At 51.8% G+C, this 27,647-nt stretch overlaps 3 protein-coding genes across 8 annotated transcripts; 1 reads left to right on the top strand and 2 right to left on the bottom strand.

The window, feature by feature from the left end:
• Positions 1 to 463: 463 nt before the first annotated feature.
• On the bottom strand, positions 464 to 5,119 carry tmem19 (transmembrane protein 19). 4 transcript variants are annotated; one of them, XM_061806088.1, is made up of 9 exons: positions 4,342 to 4,360; positions 4,180 to 4,227; positions 3,526 to 3,688; positions 2,708 to 2,821; positions 2,124 to 2,261; positions 1,987 to 2,063; positions 1,302 to 1,479; positions 1,025 to 1,234; positions 464 to 949 (listed from the first exon to the last, which is right to left on the bottom strand). In XM_061806088.1, the coding sequence occupies exons 3-9, from the start codon at positions 3,611 to 3,613 to the stop codon at positions 789 to 791; spliced, it is 966 nt and encodes a 321-aa protein (XP_061662072.1). In that variant the 5' UTR covers positions 3,614 to 3,688; positions 4,180 to 4,227; positions 4,342 to 4,360; the 3' UTR covers positions 464 to 788. The 4 variants fall into 4 exon arrangements, with proteins under 4 accessions (XP_061662072.1, XP_061662070.1, XP_061662071.1 ...); XM_061806086.1 differs by lacking the exons at positions 4,180 to 4,227; positions 4,342 to 4,360 and adding an exon at positions 4,987 to 5,119; XM_061806087.1 differs by having other exon boundaries at positions 4,180 to 4,377.
• A 3,246-nt stretch (positions 5,120 to 8,365) lies between these two features.
• kics2 (KICSTOR subunit 2) lies at positions 8,366 to 12,809 on the top strand. The gene is made up of 3 exons (XM_061806970.1): positions 8,366 to 8,851; positions 10,606 to 10,903; positions 11,529 to 12,809. Exons 1-3 carry the CDS (start codon positions 8,611 to 8,613, stop codon positions 12,346 to 12,348), a joined length of 1,359 nt encoding a protein of 452 aa, XP_061662954.1. The 5' UTR covers positions 8,366 to 8,610; the 3' UTR covers positions 12,349 to 12,809.
• Positions 12,810 to 12,903: 94 nt separating this feature from the next.
• On the bottom strand, positions 12,904 to 27,171 carry LOC133493537 (SLIT-ROBO Rho GTPase-activating protein 1-like). 3 transcript variants are annotated; one of them, XM_061806969.1, is made up of 23 exons: positions 27,021 to 27,171; positions 23,463 to 23,658; positions 23,342 to 23,396; positions 22,333 to 22,440; positions 21,522 to 21,584; positions 20,813 to 21,001; positions 20,625 to 20,753; positions 20,310 to 20,531; positions 20,135 to 20,236; positions 19,862 to 20,059; positions 19,691 to 19,784; positions 19,104 to 19,122; positions 19,000 to 19,033; positions 18,852 to 18,912; positions 18,549 to 18,626; positions 18,355 to 18,489; positions 17,896 to 18,001; positions 17,604 to 17,828; positions 17,322 to 17,401; positions 17,044 to 17,226; positions 16,524 to 16,644; positions 16,097 to 16,427; positions 12,904 to 15,803 (listed from the first exon to the last, which is right to left on the bottom strand). In XM_061806969.1, the coding sequence occupies exons 1-23, from the start codon at positions 27,085 to 27,087 to the stop codon at positions 15,387 to 15,389; spliced, it is 3,213 nt and encodes a 1,070-aa protein (XP_061662953.1). In that variant the 5' UTR covers positions 27,088 to 27,171; the 3' UTR covers positions 12,904 to 15,386. The 3 variants fall into 3 exon arrangements, with proteins under 3 accessions (XP_061662953.1, XP_061662952.1, XP_061662951.1); XM_061806968.1 differs by having other exon boundaries at positions 16,524 to 16,638; positions 17,035 to 17,226; positions 19,104 to 19,131; positions 19,700 to 19,784; XM_061806967.1 differs by having other exon boundaries at positions 16,521 to 16,655; positions 17,046 to 17,226; positions 19,104 to 19,131; positions 19,700 to 19,784.
• Between the last annotated feature and the right edge of the window lie 476 nt (positions 27,172 to 27,647).

Raw genomic sequence — 27,647 nt, 5'->3', positions numbered from 1 at the left:
AAGGAAGTGTTGAAGTGTGGAGAGGAGCTTCATTTCGTCAGGGCATCGCCTTGTTTATTGAAAAAAAAAAAAAAAAGCAAAACATTGCCGCCCTCTTGTGGCATCAACAGTCAATTGCAACGTTTTTTTTCCCCAAGGCGCGTCAATGTTTTGGGGATTTTTCGGAAAAGGAAAGAAAATTCAGTTTCGTAAAGTATTTGCTTACCGCTATGTTCCACGACTTCTGATTCCAAATGTGTTGTCTTCAAGATCAGAATCAGATTGGAGCTGACAACAATTGGACGGGTGGGGGCGCAGTTATGAAAGTCATTCTCCAATTATGAATTTGCCGAGTGCACACCTTCCATCTTTCGCTAACGAGACTTTCAAACTTTTGCAGTCTGTGCGATTCTTTTTTTTTTTGGTCTGCATTATTGTTTTTATAGTGCCCCGTGGTAGAAAAATTGCCGATAATGCACAAACGGATTCTTGACAATTTATTGAAATATTATGGGAGATTTTTTTTTTTTTAGAAAGTAAAATATATGTAGGTATGACAATATATTTTTGAGAAAGCTGACATGGATTGATGGCATTTTTGTAGTTAGTAGATATTTTCAGATAGTTAATGAAAGTGCCACTTTTTTTTTTTTTTTTTTTTGGGGGGGGGGGTTTCCTCCTTTTGATTTGAAGCCACTTCTGATGTACAGAACAACCCCAACGGCAGCACACTAAAATTTTCAACGCAAAAAGTTAAACAGTTTATTTTCCCCATCGCCAACCGGAGGACCCCCCCCCAGGTCTCTTCCCTAGTGCGGCCACACGCTCCAGGCCATCCCGGGCAGGATGAGGGCGACCAGGACGGACGAGAAGAGGTTGACGGCGTTGTTGTCCAGGATGGGTTTACCGCTGATCCAGTGCGTGGTGGGCGACTCGTAACTCACCACCTTCCCGACGCTCGAGTCGAAACCTGCCGTGCGGGACGGCAGCCCGTCACGCGGTTTGCTTGTTTGGCTCGGATTCTCAAAACTGTGCGGCTTCATACCCGAGTACTGCATGTGGGCGCCCAGGAAGGAGTCCAGGAGGGAGCCCAGCAGGCCGGCCGCGCCCCCGTACAGGACCACGGGCCACTGGGGGTCGCACAGCTGCAGGTCGGAGACGAACAACGCCTGCGACGCCAAGTAGGCCGCGCCCACTGCCAGCCCGCCCGCCAAGCTGGCCGCCAGCCCCACGTGAGTCACGCCGCCGTTGGTTCCTGCGGGCGAGTCGGACTTCATCGGGGCGCTTTTGCGTCCCTTGCGTAGGAACCCCGAGAACCTCACCTGTGGGGACCTCACGCCAGGTGGTGATGAGCCTGGGCCGCGACCGGCTGAGCACGGGCCCCACCTCCGAGGCCCACGTGTCCCCCGCGCTGGACGCCAGCGCCCCCAACAGCGACAGGCACATCCACGACGCCGTGTACTGCCGGCCGAAGTCGATGGGGATCTCGCCCGGGCCCGCCTGGAAAAGCGAACAAGCCCGACGCGCCGTTTCAACCGAGGTCGTCGGAAACTGATCATCTCGTCATGTCCCGCTCGGCGCTCTTTTGACATTTTTGTCAAACGTTTCATTCCTGTCGCAGACACGCGAACAGCGAGATTTGATTTGAACTTTCATACGAAAGTCTGAGTCCATGTTGGATTTCTGAAGAAAAATTCAATGGAAGAAATTTTAAATAGCTGAGTTTGGATCGGATTCACCCCAAAAAAATTGGTGTAAAGAGAAACAAATGGGTCTCGGAAATTCAAACGGCTCAGATATTCTTCTGTACTTTGGCGCCATCTGGTGGCATTTTCGTTTGACTGCACTCCCGAAAGAGCTTTGAAAACCACAAAATCAGCCCGAATTTGTATTTTCGCAGGTTGCCCAGCGGCGACATGCACAAGATGGGAGGGGGAAAAAAATAAATAAAAAAATGCGATCGCACTTCTGAGGAGGCGCGACCGTCATTTTGGACTTGTGACTCGCCTCGATCATGTAGAGCAGCGCCAGCTGTGTGGGGACGCCGCCGTTGCAGAAGACCTGCACCCAGTTCCTTTGGCCCCCTGAGGACGACAGCAGCCGCCTGACAAACGTGGACGCGCAAAAAGCGCGACGCTTCCCACCTTCTTTGTAGTCGGCGTCAATTTTCTTCTTGTGCGCCCCGCCCCAGCGCGTCAGTTTGGACGAGGTGAAGAAGAAGGCCAGCAGCGACGAGAAGAAGCTGAAGTTGGCCATGGCCAGCACGAAGCCCACGAGCACGGCTGCAGAGAAAGACGGAAGCACAAAAAAAAAAAAAATAAACACTGCTGCGCTCGCGTGACCGTAGACAACTGGGACAAACATAATCGCTCATAATGGGAAAATCAGTCGGGTCGTTTTTGTACATTGTCAGGGATTGTCGGCCTCGTGGGAAGAAATTGGAAGCGACCAAAGTGAAGGTCGCCTCCTCGGGAAACGGACACGTTTTAAAAGCTATTTGGACGTGTGGCCCTCGACGACAAAAGTTTGCACACCCCTGCGAACAAGTGGGAAGAGTACCGTTACTTTTAAAGTGAGTTCAAAGTAGCCCCACAAATAAGGAGAAGGACAGTTTTGAGAATAACGTTGTAATTTGTTGGCTTTTTCAGCCGTGGACTCTCAACGCAGCGTGGGAAGAAATGGCTTGACTGAGACGAGAACGACTGTGACGGCGACGACGACAACGCACCTCCCAGCGCGCCCGATCGGTCCAGGCTGCGTCTCTTCAGCGCTCGCGTGCTGAGCACCACCGGGACCAGGATGGAGAAGAGCCATCGCCACGGCGACACGGGCCGCAGCCACCCTGCGCACACGAAAACACACGACAAGGTGAGCCAGCAAGACTACGGGGGGGGGGGCTAAGCTGTCAATGACTGTGGTACCATGGCTTAATCTCCTCCCCCCCCCCCCCCCAAAAAAAAAAAAGTTCTGTTTTCAATGAAGAAAAATAGCAATTTGTTCTCAAAGATAAACAACAAAACAGGAATAGACTGTAACCGAGGCGAAAGTCGCACGCACACGCTGTAGTATTCGTGTTGTGTGCCTGGCCCGGTGAAGTGAATCGGGTTGGATTTCATTTGCGGCTTTGGCCGTCATCCTTATCTGGTTTTTGCCCGGCCGCCGAGGATCCCGTGACCTCGGCCGTTCGCGCCGGCGGGCCGTTCCGGAACAACCGCGGCGAGGTTCGTGGAAAAGCCGCCGCCGCCGAGCGCTGCCAATCGTGCGGTCGGATTCCCTTCGCGCTCGTACGTGCGGTCGAGGGCTGAAAGGCTCTTTTTGTGCCCGGGCTGGCGAGCGTTCGCGGCCAATCAATGAAGGCCCTTGAACGGCGAGGCGTGACCGATCACATGTGCGTCATCAGTTCGGGGGGCCGGGGAACGATCGAGAACAGCTGCGCTCAAAGTGGGACGCAAAAGAATCGTCGCGTGCGACCAAGCGCAATCCAGGTGCCTTTGGCTTTGTGGGTCGACACGCGCGCATTTTGCTTTCGGCGGCGAGGGCACTGACCCGAGTAGGCGCTGAGGGTCAGCGAGAGGGTCCAGAAGAAGAGCGAAAGCGCCAAGGTGGCGCACAGCAGGATCATGTCGCTCATCATCTTCAACGTGTCCTCGGTGGGCGAACCGCCGGCCTCAAAGGTCGCCGCCGCTGCCGCTTCGGCGTACGGAGCGCACTGTGCACAGACACAAAACCAAAGCAAAGATTTTTACAAAGCGCCCGTCGCAGTCAAGGCTGAGAGGTGTGTGGTGCACGGAATGTTAAAAAAAACTCAAACCCAAAATCGAATCCAAACCGAATTGAGCGTCGGCGTTTTAGTGTGCTTGTGAGGTCCAAGGATGAGGAAAGTGCGTCCATTTGCACATCTTCCATTCAGCTCCAACTGGGTTGAATCGGGTCTCGCTTGGCCACGTTTGGGTCACGGACTACAGGCCTCCATAGCCTTTTTTGTTTGTTTGTTTGTTTTGTTTTGACATGCGCGTCATAACCAGACACGTGAAACTGGCCCGAAATTTGAAGAACGTCTTCGAGGAGGCGACACCTCCAAAACGCACCTTTTTATTTTGATTTACTAGATTTCAACGAGCAATTTCCGACGACATTTGGATCGAATCCTGAACATCATAAGAAAGAGACAAATGTGACGACAAAAAAACGTTCACTCACCGCGCTGGACGGGAATCATCGCCACTTTTATTTCGTCTCGACTTCAAACTTCAGAGGGAAAAAATAGTTCCGTTACCGCGACACTAATATTAAAAACTGACAAAAAAAAAGTAACAAATGAGGTCTTTAAAAAGTACTTTTAAAAAAAAAAAAAAAGCTCACAAAGGGCTGCCGAGTGGACGCGAAGTGACAGGCGCGCCTTACCGGAAATGGAGGGGCGAAACTTCCGCTGTCACACCGAAACCGACGTCAATAATTTAAAGGGGCCCAAACGCATCACGATTGAAAGTAACGGTTGTTGGAAACATTTGAAATTTGCCATTTTCTATCCCAAATGTCGTTTCCGTTGAATTTATTCGAGTTTATCTTTCACAAAAATGGTCGCAGGACGAAAACTTGCATGTGCGTGCATGTTTGCGGCTTTCCTCACAAGTCCCAAATGCAAAACAAGGCTGCCGCTTGTCTTTTGCGACCAAAGTGAATCGCATCTGCGCTCCGCCGAGTCTCACGTTCTTCTCTCTTGGATTTTACATTCCAAACCTTTAAAGTGTGCACGTTTATAGCGACCATTTACAGCGATATAATGGGAGACACATTCTGAAAAATTTGCGTTCCATTTATGATTCGATCATGAGTTGTGCAGCATCTGTGATTTTCATTGGAAAAAAAAAACAAACAAACAACAACAAAACAAAGAAAGTTTGCATCCGGGCAAATATTTCCTCCTTGCAAGGTAAAAAAAATGATTGACTTGAGGGCCTCCTTCAAAAGTCAAATCTCGCGCTCTCGCCGCGTCAGTGAACTCACCTCCATCGGTTTGCAGGAAACGTCCGACTTTCCGTTGAGAGAAATCCGAAGTCCGTTTTGTTGCCGTTTGCCGCAGGTGCCTACAAGTAAGCGCAGCGTCCGTTGCAGTCTCTGCCAAGTGTCGCGCGCCTCCTCTCCCGAGCTGAAGTGTGATCGCCGTTTGGTTCGTCCTACATCCCCCCCCAACTACCCCCCCCCCGTTTTTTTTTTTTTTTTTTTTTTGCCGGGACACCAGCATTGCGCAACACCGTCATGACACCAAATTATGTATCGCGCTGCGTGACTCTTGCTTCTCACGCTCTTCAATTTTTGATAAATCTACGCCTAAACGCGTTGTTTGTGGATGCCACATATTTAGCAGGAATTTGCAGACACGGCGACGTCGGTCAAGTCCGAGATCACTTTTGCTGCAAGTTTCGTGATGGCGTTTCTGCACTTTAGATCGGAAAACCGAACGGTCCGGACTGCTTTTTCTGCTCCCGTCCGATGGAAGAGGTCAAGTTGGCAAAACGGCGTGAAAAAATGCCAGCCCGGCCTGGGCCTCGGCACCAAGGGACCTCGGCTCCATTCTGGCTTTTGTGAACTTTCATCAACTTTTGATGTGGTTTTGCGCCAAATGCCAAATTTTCTGTGCTTTCTGCTCAAAGTGAGCGTTTGTGATGCACCTTAATTGTCCCGAAAAGTTGGCGTGAAGCACATCAACGCTTGGCATTTCCATTCTTTTCACGCAACGCCACGAGCCTTTCAAGCGCTCTGACAAGCTGAAAGAAACAAAATGCCAATGAAAAGGTTTTTGGTTCTCTGTGTTCAAGAAACGATCCCATTGCTAGTCTGGTTGAAGTCGCGCGTTGCCGAAGAAGCGGGGTCGAAATTTACACTGACGTAAGTTTCTTTCGGCTTGTCCCGTGAGGGGTCGCCACAGCGTGACATCTCAGATGAACGCTCGTATTTCTTTGGCACCGTTTTCACTTTGTCGGATGCCCTTCCTGACGCGACCCCTCTTGGGGATCGGAGGCCCCGGTGAGATACGGACTCACGACCCCTGGTTGACCAAACCAATCCTCTAACACTGACGTAGCAACGCAAAAAGGATGAAATTTGATTGGACAGAAGAAGAAAAAAAAAACAAGCAAACATCAAAAAGACGCTGACGAGCTGCACCAACCACCAGTGGGAAGAAATATTGGACCCGAGGCTGGATAAAACATCATTCAGGTGGCCATATTGCTTCCACGGTTTTTGCAAAGCAACAATGAAAAAGGCAAAAAAAAAAATAATAATCATCATAATAATTTCTTGTCAAGAGTACAAAGGTCGCGGTGCAGCGAGGATTTGCATTTCGGCAAAGTTTGCTCATCGAAGGCCCAAAAACAAACAAAAAAAAAAAACCAAGCTGCTCATTTGCGCTTCAGTGGTCAAGAGATCATGAAGGAGTTGATCATCATCATCATCATCATCATCGAAAAAAACAACAAAACGCAGTTCAGGGTGTGCCCCGCCTCCTGTCCGTTGACAGCTGGGATAGGCTCCAGCACTCCCTGCGATGCTCATAAGGATAAGCGGCGAAGAAAATAGATGGATAGATAGAATGGACCAATCCGTTTTTCCCCACACAACATGATTTTGACGTATCTGGCTTTTTGCAAATTCTGCCATGAAAATCCTCTTGAGGGATTTGTTTTGGAGAAGAAGCGGGAAGTGATGTTATGAGCAGACGCCCACTCAGGTGGTCTCCTGTGTTTATAGCGGTTTTACCTGCGGGAAGGTCGCGTCGTATCCTTCGCGTTTGCCAAAATGCCGGCTCGTTGTATTGCTGGATATTGTTCGAACACTCGGGAGGATGGATTTACCCTTCACACTTTTCCAAAAGACCCGGTCCGTCGTGAAAAATGGATTGCACGGGTGCAAAGGACGAGAGCTTCGTGGGTTCCAAATGACAGGTAGGTGTGTATAGAGCTATTAAAAAAATAATAATAATAGTTTGGGGGCGGGGGCGGGGACATAATCCTTCTTTCAGTGAGTGACGACAACGCTTGCGCCACCGGGCCAGAGTGGCTCATCGCGGCCAGGCCGCTTTACGGCGTTGTTGTCGCTCAATACTGAGTACGCTACACACCGTCATACATACTGTCAAGGGAGTCTGTTGTCAGTCAGGAGTGATCCGCATATCATCTAAACATGGCTCGAAAACGATAGGGTAGTATTGCCCCGGTCACTTCACTCGATCGTGAGATGTTCTCTTCTTCGGAAAGAGCTTCCGTGTCCCATAGCAAGTTGCCACGACGTGTTTTCAACGGCGAATGTCCCGGTGTGACGTCACGGACAGAAGATGCAGGCAATATGGCGAGTGAGACTTCCGCCACTTTGCGCACGGGTGACACGTTTTCCGCTCATATTTATTTTTTCGTATGGACAATGACGTGAACGTGCTTTTCATTACAATTTCTATTTTAGGATGTTTGTAGGCATCTCAGTTGTCCTTTAATGTTCAATAACAGATTGTGAAAACGAAAAAATAAAGTTCTTGGGGGATGCCAGGATTCGATGTAGTTGACTGGAAGTGGGCCAGAACCATTGAGTGTGAAGGTCAAGGGAAGATTACACTCTCATGGCAACACCGAGGAGCTGAAATCTCATTGGATGAAAAGTGGACCAATTGGGAACGTCACAACAAAGCGTTTCAAAACAAATTTGGAATATTTATCGTGCAGCCAAATTTGTTCCGAGAAAGCCGGTCTTGGAACCGACGTGCAGATTTGCAGACATTGGTGGTTTCGCGGTTAAAAGTTTGTCGCCAGCGTCGTCATCAAAATGTCCGCTTACACAACCCATCGGCAGCCCGCTGATTTAATAGGATATTAAAAAAGAAAAAAGATGTTGTCATATTCGGGGAAATCATTAGTGACGGGGGGAAAAAGGCAGTCAAAAGCTCTGAAATCACGATAGCGCAGCAATTGACACGATGACGCAAATTCATTTTACGAGTGGATGCTGTCGGATTTTGGGGAAAATCCAAAAGCGTCTCAATTTTGCCCCAGCATGGGAGAAATTCTTCTGCTTCTCCAGCGTCCAGTTGGACCTGATGACATTCCGGTTGAGGTATGGAAGCAATTTGGGGAGGTGGCAGCGGAGGTTTTGACCAAATTAATCAGCTGAATGGGCTAAAAATGGTGGGCCGTGTTTCTCAAAGTAAAAGCAGTTGTTTACGAACGTTTTAGGTTGATTCAACCCCCCAAAATAAGTTTACTTTCATAAAGGAATAACTTAATCACAATGTATTTACTAAAGAGAGAAAAAAAATGTAAAATAATCATTCGACAAAAAAAATGTGTTTCATGATTTTTGGAATTACTTTACTGATTCATTTTTGTCCTTTTGGTCTCGCCGTAGTATTGACACTAATTCAACATGGCGGCGGCCTGTCGAGCGAGACCTTTTTTTGTCGGTTTTTTTTTTTTTTTAACGCCATTCGATGTGTTTTCGGGCGCGGCTGATCGTTTAAAGTATTGTTTACTGGAAAGTGTGAAATCGCGGCGGAAGGAAGGAGGTTTTTTTTTTTGTTTGTTTTCTCTCTCGAAAAAGCCCGACTTTTGAGTGCGCTCGATTAGCGCGTTTCGGCTTGCGATGGCGGCGGCGTGGGAGGAGCTGCTGCGGCCGGTGTCCCGCGAGCAGGCCATCCTGGAGAGCTTCTTCACGCAGCTCGGCATGTTCTCGTTCGACCGCGCCAAGGACTACGTGGAGAAGGAGAAGGAAAACAGCAGCCGCAGCTGCGGCGCCGTGTGGAGCGCGCTCATGGCCGCCTTGGCTCACCTGGCCGCCGCCGAGAAGGCCTACCACAACATGACCTTCCTGGGACACAAAATGGGTACAAACGTCGCGTCGTCGCCCTGCATCTGGACGGAAAACATTCGCGCGTGACATCGCAGCGACACCAAACGCCAATTTTCGCCTCCTCCGCCCCACTTTCGCCCATTTCGCAGATGCAACAAGCAGGACACGCACCGACCCGATTTCGCCTCCAAATTCTCAATTTGAAGAGACATTTGACACATTTACAGTGAAGAAAGTGACTGTTCGATCACATTGCAAGTTCTCCCACGAATAATCTGAAATTTTCATCGTTGGTGCATGTCCAATGTGAGAGATCACAATTGTATGATTTGTTTTTTTTTTTTTTTTTTAACGTAAAGGTTTATGTGTGTGATACAGCTGCAAAAAGTATTTGAACACCTGTCACCTATCGGCTCGAATTCTGCCCCTCAAAGACCTGCGAGTCCGCCTTTAAAAGTCCACCTCCACTCTCAGGCGTTCCAATACTTATTTGCACTTCTGTCACACAAATAAATCGCTGAAAAGAGAATCATACGTTGTGATTTCTGGATTTTTTTTCCTTTGAGATGATCTCTCCCACAGTGGACATGCACCTACGATGAACATTTCAGACCCCTCCATGATTTGCAAGTGGGAGAACTTGCAACATTGCAAGGTGTTCCAATACTTATTTTCTTCACTGTACCTTCCACAAATGTCGATTCAACTTTCCAAACATTCACACCATTTACGACTTACTGGGCACAATTTCCAAATCCTTACAATCGTACTATTTCCAAATTCAATAAAATATTTGTCGGATTACCCCCGTTAGCCCCTCCTTCCACGTGAAAAAACATATCCTGTTGTTTTTCATATTTACATTCATCTTCTTCCTTTACAGTTCTCCTGGGTCACTTCAGGTCAGAACACGTGACATCATGTGACTAAGAGAGCGTAACTGGATTGGCTGGCTGTTGGGTTCTGACCTGTAGTGACCCTGCTTTCTTAACACTGAATTTAGACGGTGAATTTCAGACAGCCAATTGTAGCCAGTCGAACCTCAGGAGACTGAAAATATTGTTTGAATTTCAAAGGTTGAATTTTTGTTTGAACGGCGAATTTGATAACATGAAAAATTTCAACTGAAATACAGCTATGGATAGGTTTCCAATGACGCCATCTTGTGTGTCATAGAGGTCAAAGAGCACGGGTGATAGGTCAAGCGTGAAGTTTTTTTTTTTTCTATCGTTAAGCTATCCGATTGGTCTAATCTAAGGCTGTTGGCGACGTCATTGGAAACCCATCCATTGAAAATGTGATCACTTTGAAATCTCAATTTTAATTTTAATTCAAATCCTGGTGGCACATATTTACTTCCATATTCCAGCCTTCCGCACAACATTGAAGTGAATAAGAGATCCAAAAAACAGTTTTCCCATCTTCTCTGTTTCAAATTGAAAATGTTCAGGTCATTCCTTTTTTTTTTTTTTTTTTTTTGCCCGCAGTGGAATTCCCAAATCAAGAGATTTGTTCCCCCCCCCCCTCCCCACGTGTGACCGGTTTAAAGCATTCCGGCATCAAGTCTCACATTCATAATTTCAGCAACTCTTTAATGTTCACAAGGTCGTTTTCCGCGGATTAAATTCTTCCCTTTATTTATTTCTTGTAACGTTCGACGAAGGGATGTTTGTTATTCGTGGCCTGCGCCGCCGCTGCTGCTGCTGCTGGGGAATTGTCTCGCCTCCAGAGGGCGCTGCAACACAAGCCTCTTTTTTTTTGTGTGTGTTTTCGTTTGGTCCCGCGCAGGAGGTCAGTCGTTCTTCAGCCGCAAGGACTCCACGCGCAGCATCTACACTTCGCTGCACAACGAACTGCGCAAGGCGGCGACGCTGTCGGGGCGCCACGGCCAGCCGGGCTCGGCGTCGCCGGCGTACCTGGAGGAGCTGCTGTGCCACCTGGCCGAGCAGCTGTGCCACTTCGCGCAGGCCCGGGTGGACATGGCCGACCTCTACGAGAAGATGCACGCGCTGGCCGCGCAGAAGAACGTCAACGGCGAGGCGCTGGTGGCGGCGCTGGACGCCGTGCTGCACAAGTACAGCTCCAAGTGAGTCCCGACGCAGGCTCTCAAATCTTTCCCGGAAATCTCGGAATTATGATCAAATGTAGAAATAGGCAGAGTACTGCAATTCAAAAGCAGTTTTTGCGTGTGTGTGTGTGTGTAAGCAGAATTATGTCATCATTTTTGAGGACAATCAATTATTTGACTGTCAACCAAAACATGAATGTCGGTTAGCTTTTTGTCACACAACCCATTCAAAGTTGCATTTGGAATTCTGAATGAAAAGTGTAGATGTAACCCTATCTCGCCTGTACTGGAAAGGAAAAAGTCCCGCAACCATTATGAGGATAAGCGGCTTGGAGAATGGAAAGATGGAAAAACTATATTTGTATTGTTTCTTTGGAAGGGGATGTGGGGGTGGGGGGCATGCATAGCATCCACATCCATGTTGCAGAAGCAGCGCTTTTGCTACGGCTTAGAGAGTTTTGACCCGAGGTATGTGCGTCCCCGCCGCAAACATTTTGCGAACCTGACACGACAAACCTCTCGGTGTTGGCACAAACCCGCAGCGGAGTGGTGTCTTTCCGAGGTTTCAGCCCCTGCCGGGTCCTGAAACGCGGGACTGGGATTCCCGCCACGTGCGGAAGGTTAATGGAGGCGCTCCCCGCAGGTTCCACCACCCCATCCTGAGCCGCCTGGAGGAGAGCTTCCAGACGGAGGTGGAAGTGGTGAGCCAGCTGCTGCGCTGCCAGGGCCAGGTGTCCGAGTGGCGCTTCCTGCCCGCCCTGCTCGGCCTGCACGGCGCCGCCGCCAAGCTGTCGGCGTGGGGGCAACTTTTCCAGCGACAGAAGGAGACCCGCAAGCATCTTTTCGGAGGTCAGTCGCACAAAAGCATTCAGCCGCCGCATTTGTACACCTGGCTGCAACGCTTCCAGTCCGCCCTGCTGGCCAAGTTCAGCTTCTACTTCCACGAAGCGCTGAGCCGCCAGACCGGCCCGGCCGAAATGCGGGCGCTGACGGCCCGCGCCGCGCCCGACTACCACGGCAAGATCTGCTCGTTCATCCGCAAGCACGACGGCGGCACCGTGTCGCTGGTCTTCGACACCCGCGGCTCCGAGAGCTTCCAGGGCCACGGCTACCGCCACCCGCACGCGTACCGCGAGGCCCCCAAGGGCGTGGAGCAGTTCCCCGCCGTGGTGTCGCTGCCGTCGGGCGAGCGCCCGCTCACGCACTGGCCCAACGTGGTGATGATGATGAGCGACCGCGCCGCCGAGCTGGACGCCCCGGACAAGGTGGTGCACTTCTACGACGACAAGGTCCAGAGCACGTACTACCTGGCGCGGCCCGAGCCGCACTTCACGCTGGTGGTCATCCTGGACGGCAAGAAGTCGGACAAGGACCTCGGCGTGGTGGCCTTCCTGCAGGAGATGTGCGCGTCGCTGCGCAACTCCAAACCCTTCGGCGGCCTCAAGCCGGGCTCCAAGGGGTGAGCGGAGACGCGGCCGACTCGGATTCATTTGCTTTGGTATTGCCGGGCTGTCAAGTCTCGCACGCGGGCCTCCCCCGATTCGCTGAAGTTGCTGCGGTGCCAGGGAAAAGCATTCGAAGTCAATTGAGGAGCTTCTGCGGGTTCGTTCCCCGCATTGGTGTCATTTGAGCAGTAACGGTGTTGCTTTGGCGCCATCTGATGGTTGCGAAGGAAACCGTTTGATGTGAGTTGAGGAGCTTCATTGAGTCGGACGTCCTTTTCCTGCAGTCATCTTCAGGTCACTCCAAAGACATTTCATGGCCGCTTATATTTTATTGAGGAATACCGGATGTTTCTTTTATGTCATTAGTTCACTATGATGACATTGATCAAGGGATAGCAATCACTTATTTTACATTTATCTCTTGCATTTGTACTTTTAACAATCTCACATCAAAATAAATTCAAATATGGAATCACGTAATTTGGCCAGCCGACTCGTTTGCCTTTTTTTGTTTCTTTCCTTTTGGGCTCGTTTCAAACAAACACGAAGACGAGTCAGCAGCATGCGGTGGATTTGTGAGTTGTCATTTATTTGTAATATAAATACGACACGATTACAATCCATTTGGGCTATATGAGCTTGCGTGACGGAAGCTCCGGTTTCAAACACGTCAACACCAACAGACGAGAACATTTTTCCTCTTTTAACATTCGGAGAGGGAAACGCGCCCCCCCCCCCCGCCCCCCGTTAAACGCACCAACGTGTGATGATGCTACATGCCGAGTACCTAAGTTTCCTACACAAGAAGGTCGATGTGCAAAAAAGTCTTAATGGGTTAACGTGGGAACTCTAGCAAAGGTTTGAAGGCTTTCTTTCATTCCGAGTGCCGCAGCGCCTCCTTCTGGACATGCGTGTGAGGATCCAACCCAAACCCAAACCCCAAAAAACATGGAAAAAAAGGCACTTTCACATTTGCTCTCTCGCTCACACACGCGCACAAAAAGCCAAGAGGCCACATTCACTGTGCTGTTCAAGTTTTTTTTTTTTTTTTTTTTTGTTGTTGTTGTTGTTTTTTTTGGGGGCGTTTTGGACGTGGAGCCCCACCCTGTTCACTTCCTGTGAGTTTAAGGTTAGCTTGTGACTTTAGTGCAGGGGTTCTCAAACGTTTTGCGTCCAGGGACCCCCTTACGGAGCCGGGCCGCCCGGGGGCTCGATCCGACAAATCCGACGATCCGAACGGTTCAGAAGTTGTGGCTTTCCGTTCCGCTGGGTGGCGCCAGAGATTGTTTTTATCTTCCGAGGGCCGCGACCTCATCAAGTTAAATGGCCGCCGACACGATGCGTTGATGTCGAGGGAAGCAAGTGGTTGATTTTCAAGAACAAATCTAAATATTACAATGAAAGTAAAGATGATTTCCATCTCCCCAATTGTTCTTCACAAGAGCTTCTTGGGGGGGGGGGGGGTCATACCCTTACGAATAAAGTCAAGGCCTTCAGTTAATAAATCTGTTTTTTTTTTTTTTTTTATTCCAGCCTTTTACCAAAAACAGGCCACTATCATTATGATTATTATTATATCACGAGCCCAAACAAATGATTAGGATTCAGTTTCTGGTTTGGTCGGCAAAATGTTGAAAAACGTCGATCGCCGATTTGGAAATCAATGCAGATTGTTGTCAGTTTTCTGCGGAGGACGCCAAAGGTGATCGGTCGGCTTTCGTAACGGACGACGGCCGCTGAGAGGCTGAATTGTCGAAGTTTTAAGTTCATCGAGGTCTCGAAATGATATATTAAAAAAAAAAAAACAATTCTCCAAAATAGCCATCGATTTAGTTGTTAATTATCAATCATATTGTCATGCGGAGCCCCGGGGGGGTCCTGGGACCACAGTTTGAGAACCTTTAGTGTAGCGAGCAGGTAAACCTTTTAACACGCACGCACGCACACACACACACAGACACACACACACGCGTAGCGAAAGTGGCACGCTTGTCCGGCGAGTCGGGCTCGCGTCCGTCGCCCGGCGCGATTCTCGTGGACGCGGCGAGCAGCGCAAAAGCCCCCGCCGAGGGTGGCGCCCTGTACCGACGTACCCCCCCTCCCCCGCCCCGCTAAATTCAAGAAGAAGGCTTGACAGTAACATTCAAAAGAGGAAAAGTTCTTCAAAACATTCATCGGACGTTTGCGTCGGGTTGTAGCAGCTCAACTCAGTAGAAGGAAATCAAATCATCCAACGTGGCCAACATGGCGGCCCCGCCAGGGCTTGGAACTGTCCCACATTGACTTGACTACAACTACGGTACTTTTGTTAGGTCGCTTCGCGTTATTAGCTGGACTATTAGGAATATCACGCCTGGGTCACTTTGTTAAATGCTTCTGTACAACAATGATGAGATTACGGCAACCTGACAACACACGAATATCGTTACAAGCGCGGCGTGAATGCTGAAGAGAAACGCGTACGTCGATTCTGCACCTTGAAAATCTTTGACGACCAGCCCGAAGGAACGACAGACATTTTTCAAATGACATCAAATCATTCAGGACATTAATTTCCTATTGTCGGGTTACTAGATTGTTGCACTAATTTGAGGGAATTGTTGACTGAGAGCTCGCCCAAGTTTTTCCTTCTGGTTTGTTTGCGTGTTCGCAAGCTTCACAAATTCGTTGACGTCGGGCGCCGCGTGCTTTGGGGAAAGTTCTTGTTCTTGCGCACGCTTTCTGGGGTTTGTGAAAAAATTGCCTTCCGATTTTCCTTCCGAGCAGATTGGATTTGATCCTGTGCTCGGAGTCACTAGTGGAAGATGTGCCAATTCTCCGACTCGGACCTTTGGCCCGCTCGGTCTGCATTTCGGTTCTGCGTCGGCTCTTCGGCATTCACCCGCAATTTCTACACAAGTCGCGTTCTCTAGTTTCATTTAGTAGTCTGGTTCTTTTCATAAATTGGACGCGGGATCACATTTCAAACTCACTCGTCCTTGTTCCGACGATCCTCAAAATATTGGACGCTACCCTGTTGTCCTCGACTGGCCCGCTTGTCGCGGGCCCGGTTTGGCTCACATGGTGCAGGATTTGTCGAGCGCCGGGGGCAGAGGAGGGGTGCCGCTCTTGGGCGGCACGGCGGGTTTGGGCCTCAGGGCGGGGGGCCTCGGCGGGACGCCCGTCCGACCGACCGCCGCGGGCTTGAAGGAGCCCGGCGTGTCCGGAGACGGGTTGGTCGGCCTCGGCGGGGGTCCCGGCAGAGGGCTGACGGGACTCAGGGGACTCAAAGGGCTCGGGGTGCCGGGGGTACCGGGGGTGCCCGGCGTGCTGGGTGTGCTGTGGGGGCTCGGGGACTCAGAGGAGCAAGGGGCCGGCGGGCCGTTCTTCACCTGCTCCAGGGTGTCCAGGACCACGTCCGGAGCCGGTCTGCGGCCGTGACGGTCCTGGTGCCGGAAGTCCCCCAGGACCGCGCTCACCGTCTCCTCGATGTCCTGAAACGAGCAGACCGACCCATCTGGTGCCTCGTTGGGTTCGGACACGCACGTGCCCCTTTCACGCTGCCTTTCGGAACCGACATTTTCCTGCCTTACGTTTTCCATTCCCTTCATATTAATTGTCTGAAAATCATTTTTGTTTCTTTAAATGGGGGTGTTAAGCCATGCAATTCTATTTTCTCGTTCTTCAAAGTTTGTTTTTCAAGTGGCAATTTGTCGGGAAGGTCCAGTGAAAGGGGCTTCACCTTCCAAAATGTGACTCCCAGACACCCCCACCCCGGGTCGCATACCTGAGCCAGCGTGCCGGGGTCCACGGCCCTGGACCGATGCGAGTCGAAGCCGCAATGGCCGCCTCCGGCGCGGCGGACGGGGGTGTCCTCGGGCCTCCGGAGGGAGTCGCGGCGGCCGGCGGTCACCGCGCCGGCGGCCGAGCGGCGCCGGCGCTCCGGGCTGTCTGGGGGCGGCGTGGGGCCCTGGCCGCGCCCCAGCAGCAGGTCCCTGGGGCTGAAGTGACCCGTCACCGGGGGCGAACTGCGCTCCATCGGCACCCCGTTGCCGTGGCAGTCGCTGGAGCGGCCCAGCGGACGGCGGAATAAACCCTCCGTCCGCTTCCTCCTGTGACTGTCGTCAGCGGATTTGGTGAAACAAAAGTTCTGATCTCACTTCAACGTCTTTGGCACCGATATGGCAAAGGGCGAGATGTGTTTATGTGGCTACCTGTGGTAGGACTCGGGCGGTAGGATCTCTGTGGGCGAGCACAGGTCCCGGGCGGACCTCTTGTCCTCGGTGCTGCTGCTTCCGCCGTCGCTGTCTCCTTTTTGGGTCAGCGCGTCTGACGTGTTGTCGCCCCTGAGTACACACAAACGCCGCCGGGACGAGCGTCAGCCAGCAGCGGAGCGAGAATTCGACGGAAGCCGTTGAGACTCCTCAGCCGTTCTGTTGGGTTTGAGGGGAAATGACCCCAAGAACGGAATCGGAGGAAATAACAAATTCTCAACTTTGGCTCCGACGAGGGCGTGAGAAACCGCTGTGTCATGTGTGGTACCAAACTTGTTTGGCTCGAGGGTTACTGCCGCCATGTGAGATCAGATGAAGCTTTTCCAGGACCGCTCGTGGCGTTCGACATTTTGACAACGGACAGAATACGAAAGGCTGGTTGCCGTGATAACAGAAGGACACGACAACAGAGAATGCGACTGGACCTATGGCCCGCTCGCGTGGCGTTCGCCCGGCACTCGCCTGTCCTTCACCACGATGTACTGATGCGGTACCAGCCCGCGGCTGCCGTTGTGCCGGCCCTCCCACCAGTCGTGCGAGGCGCGCTGGTAGAGCTGCAGGGCGGCGCCCTTCTTGAAGGAGAGCTCGCGGCCCGATCGGCCCACGTAGTCGAACCTCGCCACCGCCTCCGCCGCCTCGCCCTCTGGTAGGGAGACCGCGTTCAAATCTATTCATTCAGGCAGAGGGGGAGGGGCGGGGATGTGGCTGCGGTCGCCACGGCGACACATCTCGGCTTACCCTCATCGCTGGTCTGCGTCTCGGTGCCGCCGTCCGGCTCGGTCTCCTCCAGAGCTCCCGGCTCGCTGAACGGACTTTCGCTGTGGGAAGCAAGTAGGAGAAGTAGTCGTCTGTTTGTTTTCTTGTCCTTTTTAAAAAAAAAAAAAACTGAACGTGCACACGCAACACGCTGCAGAGCAATTTGAAAAGTTCACAACTGTGTTGCAGAAAAACAGCAAAAGGCGCGAGAACCAGTCCCAGGTGGCCGTCAGCGGATGAAAACGGGTCTTCGGGGCCTCGTACCAGTACTGCTCGCCGGTCATGCAGGTCTCGTAGAGCGGCCCCGGCAGCTCCTTGGCGTCGGGGAAGATGTTGTCGTGGTGAAGGATGACGGTCTTGACCACCTCGTTGACGTGCGCCTGGCACGCCACCTGGTCCAGAGACTCGGGGGTGGGCAGCAGGGTGGGCCCGAACACGATGGCCAAGTTGCCGGCGTCCATCATGTTCTCGTCGCTGTACTTGGACAGACTGGGGGAGGAGCCCGGCTTTCAAGGACAGGAAGTGGGTGGAGCCATCAACAGGAAGTGCTACTCACTGGTTGAGGAAGGCGAAGAGGTAGCGCATCACCACCAGCGTGGCCTTCGGAACGCCCACGAGGATCTTTTGGATGCACTGCGCTCGCTCGTACAGGTTCTCCATTCCTGCGTACCCAAACACCAGAATTTTAGCTGTTGTTGACAGAACCATGTCCTCATTGATTTTTCGTCCTCGGTTCTACGCTCGTTCTTTTCACTCCACTTTTACCCATCTCGCCGCACTTTCCTCACTTCCTCCATCTTTTGATGTGCGGCCCGTCCGCACCTTTGAAATGTTTGGAACGGCCTCAGTTAGCATCAACGGGTTCTTCGTGCGTTTTTCGGCAGCTGCGGTTCACCCGTCGGCGGTCGAGTACAGCGTTCTCGACTCACGTGGGCCGACCGATATTGCGTGGACTCGGACCGTGGGCGTACAACGAGCGTTGCGACCGGGTGTGGGGCGAGCGGGCAACACTCACGGACGCAGGCGATGAGGTCGTTGAACCTGTCGCCGGGGAAAAGCGGGTTCTCCAGGCCACGGAAGTACAGCTTCAAGACGCCGGCCACCGAGTTGATGTCGCGGTTGCTTTCCTGGTCGATCAGCGGGTCGTTGCCTGGGCGGGCAAACGCGCGTCAGCGTCCGGGCTCGCCGTCGTCCGGGACGAACGCTCACCTCTCTCGAAGGAGTTCTTGATGTCGTTGACCTCCACCTGAGAACCGGACACCCGGAAAATGCCTTGATGCTGGAGACCTGCGGAGGAGTACGGAGAAGCCGTTTTAGCGTTCCTTCCCGATCCTTTGAGGTTTCTGTTGGGGTTGCGTCTGGAATCGGGAATGCCAAACTGCAGAAAAGACCTAGTCCCTTGCCCTGCTGGATTTTCTCCTGTTTGCTGGAAACTGAGCGAGGACTGGACTTTGGCCCAGAATCTCGGTACCGGCTCGAAAAGGTTCCTCTGGCGTGGCTGCGTTCACTCACCGTGGAGGTTGATGTAGCGGATGCAGCTCTCCACCAGCAGCGGGATGGCTTTGCTCGAGTCCTGTCAACAGTCGCAGCCGCCAGTCACATTCAGTACTGAGAAAGCATTTTAGGGTCTTTGGTTTTTCTACTTGGGGATGAACGCTACCTGATGCTTGCTGTGCGAGTTCTTCCGCCCGCGGCTGCAAGACCACATTTCACATTGAAGTTGTCGACTTTGCGATTGTTGGGGATGACGAGTGAGCGTCTTACCTGGTGGTGAGCAGCTCCGCTTTGTAGCCTGCAAGAAAGAAAACGGAAAACCAGGTTGCCAGGATACTAGTCCAGGGTTTCCCAAATGTTTTGCATTCTGTATGTCCACCCCGCACGCTCCCATAATGTCAACACCGATTGAACATCTCCCACGTCCAACCATAAATGCTCCAGAAACAAAATAATAATAATAATTTTAATATCAAGTCTACGGTCGATGTACTGGTACGCTTTTTGTCCCCAGTACTACGAGAATCTCGGGCACGTTCAGAGAACAAATTCTCCGCTTTTAGCCTACTTGTACACAACTGAACCTTACGAGTAACATTGCGCTAGGAAGACTAGTAGGCATGGATCTGTCTGTGATGCTGTCTGAGCATTTCTTCAGTGCACTTGATAGGGAGGCTCCGAGTGCGTGACGCGGACCTCCTGTTTGGGCCTGGTAGTGTTACCAGTGCAAAACAGCAATCGGGTTTAACTGCATACACAGTCGCCCTACCAGGGGCCGAATTGTCTGACTAGTGAGGCCGAAGAGCGCACTAGTACAAGGAACTTCAGGAAGGACAGTCGCGACCCAGACTAGATGCTGACGTGACCTTCTGCTATGGCTTTCTTGAGGATGTCGTGTTTGGCTTGCAGCTTGGAGACCAGGTTGCTCCCCTCCAGGTACTCGCGGAACTTCTGCCAGACAAGAAGACTCGAGACTTCAGTCCTAGTTCGATAGAACTGGAACTCGTGTTTGGGCGAGCGCGTCCCACCGTGAAGTAGAAGAGTTCCGTCTCCTGCTGGTTGGCTCGCCTCTTGGCCAGGCTGGGTTTGTTCAGGTAGCCGTCCGACACGCTGGACTTGACCGACTCGGACGACGGGCTGTGGGCGAAGCTCTGCGAGACGTCGCAGTCGTCCAGCACCGTCATGTCCTGCAGCGTGCTGAGGGTGGCCCCCCACGTCTTCTTCACCTGCGCACACGAGCCCAGAACGTAGGTACCGCCGCTTCTCGCTCGCGGCGTCGGCCGGCGTCTTCCCGGACTGACCTCTTCGTTCTCGATTTTCAGCGAGGCCAGGCGGGTCTGCAGCTGCGTGAGGCGCAGGGCGAGCTCCGCCTGCACCTGCGGCTGGGAGGCGATCTGGCTCACCTGCGGACGGGAGGAGGTCGGGTCACCGACCCGGGCCGAGCGGGGTCGCCGGCCGCCGCCGACTCGGACTGACCGTGTCGCCCATGTGGGCTTGGAAGCTGAAGCGCGACGGCGGGCAGAAGGCGGCGGGGTAGAGGCCCAGGAGACGTTGGCGGTCGCGGGCGGGGTCCAGACCCTCCACGGCGCCCTCCAGAACCTCCAGGCCGGCGCGCCGGGACGCCTCCAGGCTCAGCTCGGCCGACAGGTAGGTCCTCAGAGCCCGGCTCAGACTGGAGTGGTACCCTAGGTCGCAACACTGAGCACAAAGGCGCACGAGGCGCTCGGCTTTAGGGGCGGCGGGGGCGGGCCAAAATGTGAAGTGTGCGATCGCCGCTTTTGCGTGTCTCACGTCGATGATGTCGGGCAGGTCGTGGATGTAGTACTTGAAGACGGCGGCGTTGGTGGCCTCCAGAGTCAGCAGGTACTCGTTGCGCGCTTTCAGCGTCTTGACTTTGTTCTCCGAGTATTTTGCCTTCCTCTAAAAGGAGCCGAAAGCAGCGTGAGAGTCGGCGGCGGCCGACGTCGGGTCTCTCCTACCTTCTCGCGCATCTTCTCCATTTTGCGGGCGGCGTTGCGTCTCTGGTGGCGTTCCTCCATGCGCAAGCCGAAGACGGGCTCGGCCGCGCCCGGCGCGCCCTTCGCCCGCCCCTCCTGGCGCTCGGCCTCTCGCAGTTTGCCCTCGGCGTTGACGGTCTCCGCGTGGTACATGTGGTAGCTCTTCATCACCTGGCGACGGACATTTACACGCGAGAAAAGTTCTCCGATGATGCAACGCCAATACGGACGGCCGTTCGTAGATGTTTTCGAGGACCAAACGAAGTCAAAAGAATAAACTATCTCAAAAGTTGAAATGTTTCAGGAAAAATGTGTAGCTATGTCTAGAAATGGAATTTTATGAAAAAAAAAAAAAAAAGACATTACATCGATATTCCCAGGAAAAAAAAAACGTCGTCTTGGCGGTGAACAATTGAAGAAAATTCTAGAGTGTCTTTTTTTTTTTTTTTGGGGGGGGGGGGATAAAAGCTACTTGATTGTCATCAGAACACATTTATCTTCAAATGATCCAGTTTTATTTTTGTAGTCCCGTATTCCATTTTTTTCTTTCAAGAAGGTCAATTCTTGCTTATGTGTGATTGCTTGTCATAAAATAATCTCATCATGCAAATTGTAAAAACTGAACAAATCCCGCGTGTCGGATGTGCGACTTGCGCGTGGACTGCCTGTGCGTTTGGCCCCTCCCACTTACGGTGTAGAGCTCGTTGAGGAGCTTCATGAGATCCTCCTGCAGCTGGAAGATGATCTCCTTGCTCTAAAGCACGACACATTCCCAGTTAGTCGCCGTTCGGACCTCGCGCGTCACGGCGCCGGCGACGCGAGCCACGAAAGCGATTAATAATGAAGATGATGAGCTGAAGTGCGCTCGTGCGGAATTAGCCGCAAAGCCCGGCAGAGCGCCGCAAAACCAACTTGAGTTTTTCCCCCGAGTGGAAAACGAGAGTTTCCCGATTTGGGCGCTCAAGTTGAATAAAACATGAATTGCTGGCTTTCTGTTTTTGAATGCATAATTTTTTTTTTTTTTTCACTTTGAGGACGGGGTGGCCCGCATGTGTGCGAGTCGTGACTTCTTTCTGTGATGGGTTTTGCTTTAAATGCCGTCAAAAATCCTTTTCGCCAGCCGTCAACTCGAAAGCTGCGCTGATGTCAAATCCCAAGGGATGCCATACCGCCATCTACTTGCGTCTGTTTGCCATTGCAGCCAGTTCAAAGCTTGAATTTGTCGAGCTGCGTGAGACTCTCCTTCGCGCTGAAATATGTACTTGACATCAGTGGCAGGCGACGAACATGAACGTCAATGGCAGTGAATGAGTTGGAGCACAGTCCAGTTGTATTCAATTCAAGTTGTGTCAAATCTTGGAAAGCGACTCGTTTGTTTTGGAAATCGACAATATGTGCACAGCAAAACCGCCAACGTTCCACTCGCGTCTTTACCGTTGCCATGAAATGATGATATTGTTGATGATGAGGATGATGGTGATAACGACGAAGGGCGACCTGACCCTTTTGAGGAGGCGGGCCGAGTCCTCGCTGATGTGCGTGAGGCGGCTGATGACGTTGTTCAGGTAGAGGTCGCTGAGGGTGGCGTGGTCCTTGCTCTCCCTCCTCACCTGAACACACCAACGAGCCACTTTTGGGACGGAAAATCCCCGGCGCAATTCCACAAACTTCCGGGTAAATTTTGCGCCAAATTCCACATCTTCCAAAGACGTGACATTTGAAACCCAGTCAAAAGTTTGTAATTGCCACTAGATGGCAAAAACCTGTTTTGTTTTGTTTTGTTTTTTTCAATAGGCAAAGCTCTGGTCTGACTAAATGAAGCTCCTCCTCTAATTTCAACATAGTTCCTTGGCCCCAATAGGAAATGAAATGACGGTATCTTGACTTTCGAGTGACCCGATTTGTGGATTCTTCAAGGTACAAGCCGGTGGTCGGATGATTCAACATTTCTTTATTTCTTTATTTTTGCTTCGGCTAGCGGCTAAAAGTGAAGCAAAACGAACAAAAAACGTCTTCAAACTGGAAATGAGTGTTTACGCTCCATCTAAAGAAAACAACGAGAATATTCATTTGTGTCCCTGAAAGCAGCTTTATATGCTTGGCTTTGGGCACTGGCCGCTAGCATATTGCTAACGCATGAGTCAAAATGCCGGTGACGCGCTCACAGAACTAGCATCGAGATTGCGGTGTTTCAACCTCTCAAACAGCAGCAACACACGTAGACAGACAATATAAGAATACTCAAAGCGTATATTCTGTTCCCCGTGCAAAAAGTGATGAATATTAATGGAGTTTCTTGAGTCGGTTGTGAAACTTTTTTTTTTTTTTTTTTTTTTCGTGTTTATCTTTGTCGGTACTTTACTGGCCCCCGGTGGTCACGGCACATAGCAGAAGGTGCAACGTTTGGGGCTGGAACGGATTCCTTTCTTTTCTATTCATTGGAGTGAGGAAAGACGGTCTGAGTGGCAAATGTTTGGGCGGTCCCGGATTTACCGGAACGGATCCGCTCACCTGGTTGAGCAGCAGGTACCAGCAGTTGACCGGTGACAGAAGGTTCTGGTCCTTTCTAGAAGCGGCAGACGAGATTGGGTTTTTGCGGCGGTTGCGGCCAGACGACGAGCTCGGGTCTTACTTGTACTGCTGGTGGTCTTTGGTGCTGCGCGTCTTGGCCATGAACCTCTCGGCCAGCTTCTCCAGGTTCCGGGAGTACTCGGTCTCGATCTCGGCCTTCTTGCGGAAGAAGTCCTGCAGGTCCTGGAGGAGCTGGACCCGCATGTCGGTCTGCTGCTCCAGGCAGCGCTGCTGCTCCACCAGCTGGCCTCGCACATCTGCGTGCACATATACATATGTTTTTTTTTTTTGTTTTTTTTTTTAATTTGTTGTTCTGCAGCAAAATGAATAGTTTTATTTATTTTTTTTTTCAATCTTTACGAGGTTGAAGACCTGCGGGGAACCGTTTTGTACGCTGTGCCAAAGTCGCAAAGCATTTTTTCCCCGTTCCCACATCGTCGAGGACGAACACGCACACGTGGAGCCGAGCGCCATTGGGCGCCCCCAACCCCCCGCCGGTCCCCGCCTTAGGAGTCACCTTGGAGCGCATCTCATTCCGCCTCCCGCCGGCGCTCGGACGGAATACGCGATGGGCCCGCCTCGCTCGCCGAATCCCCGGGTGGGCCCTCTTCGCGCCGATAGCCGTCGTCCGGGCAACCGCTCCTAGTGTGAAGCACGTGACGGCGAGGGAACGCGATCTGCCGCATCCGCTATTAATATCCGGGAGGAGCGGCGCGACGCGCTGGTGGTTAGCGCGTGTGCTTCGCTCTTGAGGGGCTCGGGTTCGAATCCGGCCATTGAAGATCGCGGTCTAAGTGCTGCTTTGCGTTTTTATGCACGGGAGTCTTTGACAGCTCGGACCCCCTCCCTGTCAACTGCAGTGGTCCCGAAGCGGCCCCCACCGCCATCAATCTGCTTTTCAAACGAGCGCCGCTCAATCGGTGTCAACCTCGCCAAATTTCGAACGCGTCAGCGCCGCAAGCCGCTTTTGCAAAAGCCCCAAATAGTTTGCGACGAATCGCGTCCGCTCCGTCAGACTGAAAAGCGTAATCTTGCATTTTTTATTTGTTTTTCCTCCTGTGGAGCGTGACCACTTTGCAGGCTTTTCTAAATTTTTGATGCGTTTCTTTTTTTGGGGAACTTTGCGTCAATGTTTTATGAAGGACGTTTAGCGAGTTGCGGCGCCGCGATTGTGGACAAATGCTTCGGAAGCTTCCGTCGTGTTCCCGCCGTGGCGCCATTTTCGCATATTCGCGCGTCGCCTTTTTTTTTTTTTTTTTTTTGTCCAACGACACGGAAGCGGCGGAATCAGATTAGCGTGAAACCAGACAATCGGGTTGCGGATCGGCACCGGAGGATAATTGAAGTACGTCGACGTCGCCCGGTGAAGGCGCCGCGCCGCTAGATCTCGTTTTCACAAACGATATCACCCCCAAACCATTGAAATGCAGAGACAGATTCAAAAAAAGATGTCGTGGGAAATGAATGAAAATGCTTGAATCCGCTCCAGACTCCTGAAAATAATAATAATTAAAAAAAAAAAGGTTTGAATGTTTATTTAATGAGGAAAATGGGACTCCAAAATATGATATTTCTTAACAAAAGAATGGAAAGAACTTGAAGTGCTTTTGCAAATGGAATATGAAATATTTTGGTCGTTGTTAGCAGCGATCAAGAATATTTCCCTCGGAATTTCGTTTTTAGGTCTCCGGTCATTGCTGCGTTCAAATGCTCGGGACTCATAAGGCTGATGCTAGTTTTGGTAGCCTATCTATGGCGTTTCCCGTCACGCGTTAGCGTGAATACAGCTAGCGGACCGCGTCGGAGCATTTCGCGGCGCCGGCGAGGAGGTTGACGTTTGCGTCGGTCCGCGCGTGACGGCGGAAGCGGTGCGTTACCGCGGCAACCGGCTCCAAGGACACGAGGGCACACCTGCCGGATCGCCGACGACGGAGCGATCGATCCTACGTCCTCCCTTCCTGATACTTGCGCTCTGGCTTTCAATCTGCGGAATCGGCCTTTACTAGTACGCACTTTGTCTAAGACTTTACAATGAAGGCGCGCTACTAGACGGACTACGGTGCACTCGTCGGACGAGGGTACACAAATGGAACTAGTGTCTCTTTCCTAGTGACTTTTTTTTCCCCCACTCATGCATGTCATCGATGTGCACTCATAGAATGACCAAGACGTGCGAGTCGACATGTTTTTTCACTCATGTATTACATGTCTGCAATAGAAAAATGACTGAAATGCACTGGTACAACAACGAGGCCACACTAGTAGCGTGACTATCTTCCTAGTGGCAAGTTTTCCACTCATGTAGGAAATCTCTGCACACTAGAACAACTGGGGCTGCACTAGTAGATAAACTGTCTTACCACTGTGAATGTTCGACTACTGAGGGACACGTCTGTGCACTAGTAGATTTTTTTCCCCCCACTAACTACCACCTTTCACCACTTTCGGTCATTTCTGCACATTAGGAGGACGACGTGAACTGCATGTTACGAGTCAAGCAAAACTGCACTAGTTGACAACTGTCGTCCTACTAGTGACATGATCAAATTTGCCTAGTTAGCCTCCAGCGCTTGTACTAGTTGTTCATAGATGTCAACGAGAGCACAGTTTTGCTTAACAAGGAACATGTCTACTAGTCGTTTTGCCATTCTGCAAGAATGCGCTACAGTAGTGAGAAAAAAACATGGCTGGAAGGCGCAAACGTTTCACCCGTGCACGGAATCGTCTCACCGGTGAGGACACGCGTTGTACTACTGGTCAGTACACGGCGGCTGGAGCGCACGAGTAGGACGCGGCCCGTAAGCGCCCCCCCCCGCTGGCGTCCGTCCGCCCGCCCGACCGTCGTTCGGTGCGTTTACATCGCACGCCGCGTCCCGCAGCTCTCCACCAATCAGGCGGCTGGAAAGCCGGGCAGACTTGGGAGGCACATGGTTACAAGAGCTTTACGTTCCGGGGGGGGGCACTTTTCATCTCACGTGAGCCGTCATTTCAATGCAGGGCATCCCCGCCCGCACGCATGCATGCTGAGAAACACTTTTTCAAAAATAGCAAAATAATCCTCCATACATTGCCAGGACACATCATTTTTTCTATCTTCTTTATTTTTATTGTATATCTACGGTATATGTAAAATGGAAAAAAAAAAAAGACCAAAAGGGATGTTGGAAATATGAATGAAGATGAACGATTTGACGGCAGCGCCCCCCCCCCCGCCGCTTTGTTTTATTCCAATATGAATACATTTTGTCCATCTGCAGAATTGTGAATGAAACCTTTGGCGCGGTACTCGCGAGGATTGTGCGCGGGTGCGAGCGGACGCGGGAGGTGGGCAGCCGGCGGAATCGGTGGTCACGGTGGGGGGGGGGTGTCAGAATTGATTCATTTGCGTGTCCTTGCAGGTGTCTCTTTTTTTTTGGGGGGGGGGGCTCACGATGCATTGGAGACTGGTAACCATGGCGCTCCCTGAATAGGGGAAGGAAGGGGGCGGCGGCACCCCCCCGACCCTCGTGACCCTGAACCCCGGACGGCCTCGCCCCCCCCCCCTTTTTCCTGACGTTCCCCACAACGGCCACGCCGCAGGTACGTGCACACATTCACGCGTCGTGTGCCGCAGCCTCACCTTTCACTTGGCCCTCGTAGTCCGCGAGGATCTCTTTGTCCTTTTTGCTCTTGTTGGAGTTTGACATGTCGCCCCCCCCCCCCGAGCGCGTCACGAGACCGCACAAAGAAATCAATCGGCCGAAAAGAAAGATTATTTCCCGCCTCCTCGGAGCGCCGACATGCTCGCAGGTCCGCGCTCTGCCGCAGCCTCCATCCGCGCTGACGAGGACGAAAAGAGCAGGAGGAGGAGGAGGAGGAGGAGGAGGAAGAGGAGGAGAGGGAGTCAGATGGCAGTCCAGTCCTCTCGCGAGCGAACACGCATGATGGGGCGGCGGGGGGGGGGGGGGGTCCACGCTCGCACACACGCCCACGAGGTCGACACGCATGCGCAGGTGGAAAGGCGCCAGAAAAAGTGTGATTGGCAGATGGAGGGGCGTGTCCGGCCGCCGGCCGGGGCGATTGACGTTCGCGCAGGAAAATGTCGATACATTTTCATCTGACTACTACTTAATGTTTACAATTCACTTTTAGTCATAAAAAAAAGGCATTCCGTGTCAATATTGTCACAAACCTGAGTTCAATTGGTTTAGTGTGAGTTTGTCTCCCTCTCGTGGTCGCCTGGGGAATGTCAGCCTTTTTATTTTGG

Source organism: Syngnathoides biaculeatus, chromosome 20 (assembly GCF_019802595.1).
Source record: "Syngnathoides biaculeatus isolate LvHL_M chromosome 20, ASM1980259v1, whole genome shotgun sequence".
Classification (NCBI taxonomy): Eukaryota; Metazoa; Chordata; class Actinopteri; order Syngnathiformes; family Syngnathidae; genus Syngnathoides; species Syngnathoides biaculeatus.
Note: the sequence above shows the minus strand (reverse complement) of the source record. Positions and strands in the feature narration are given on the sequence as shown.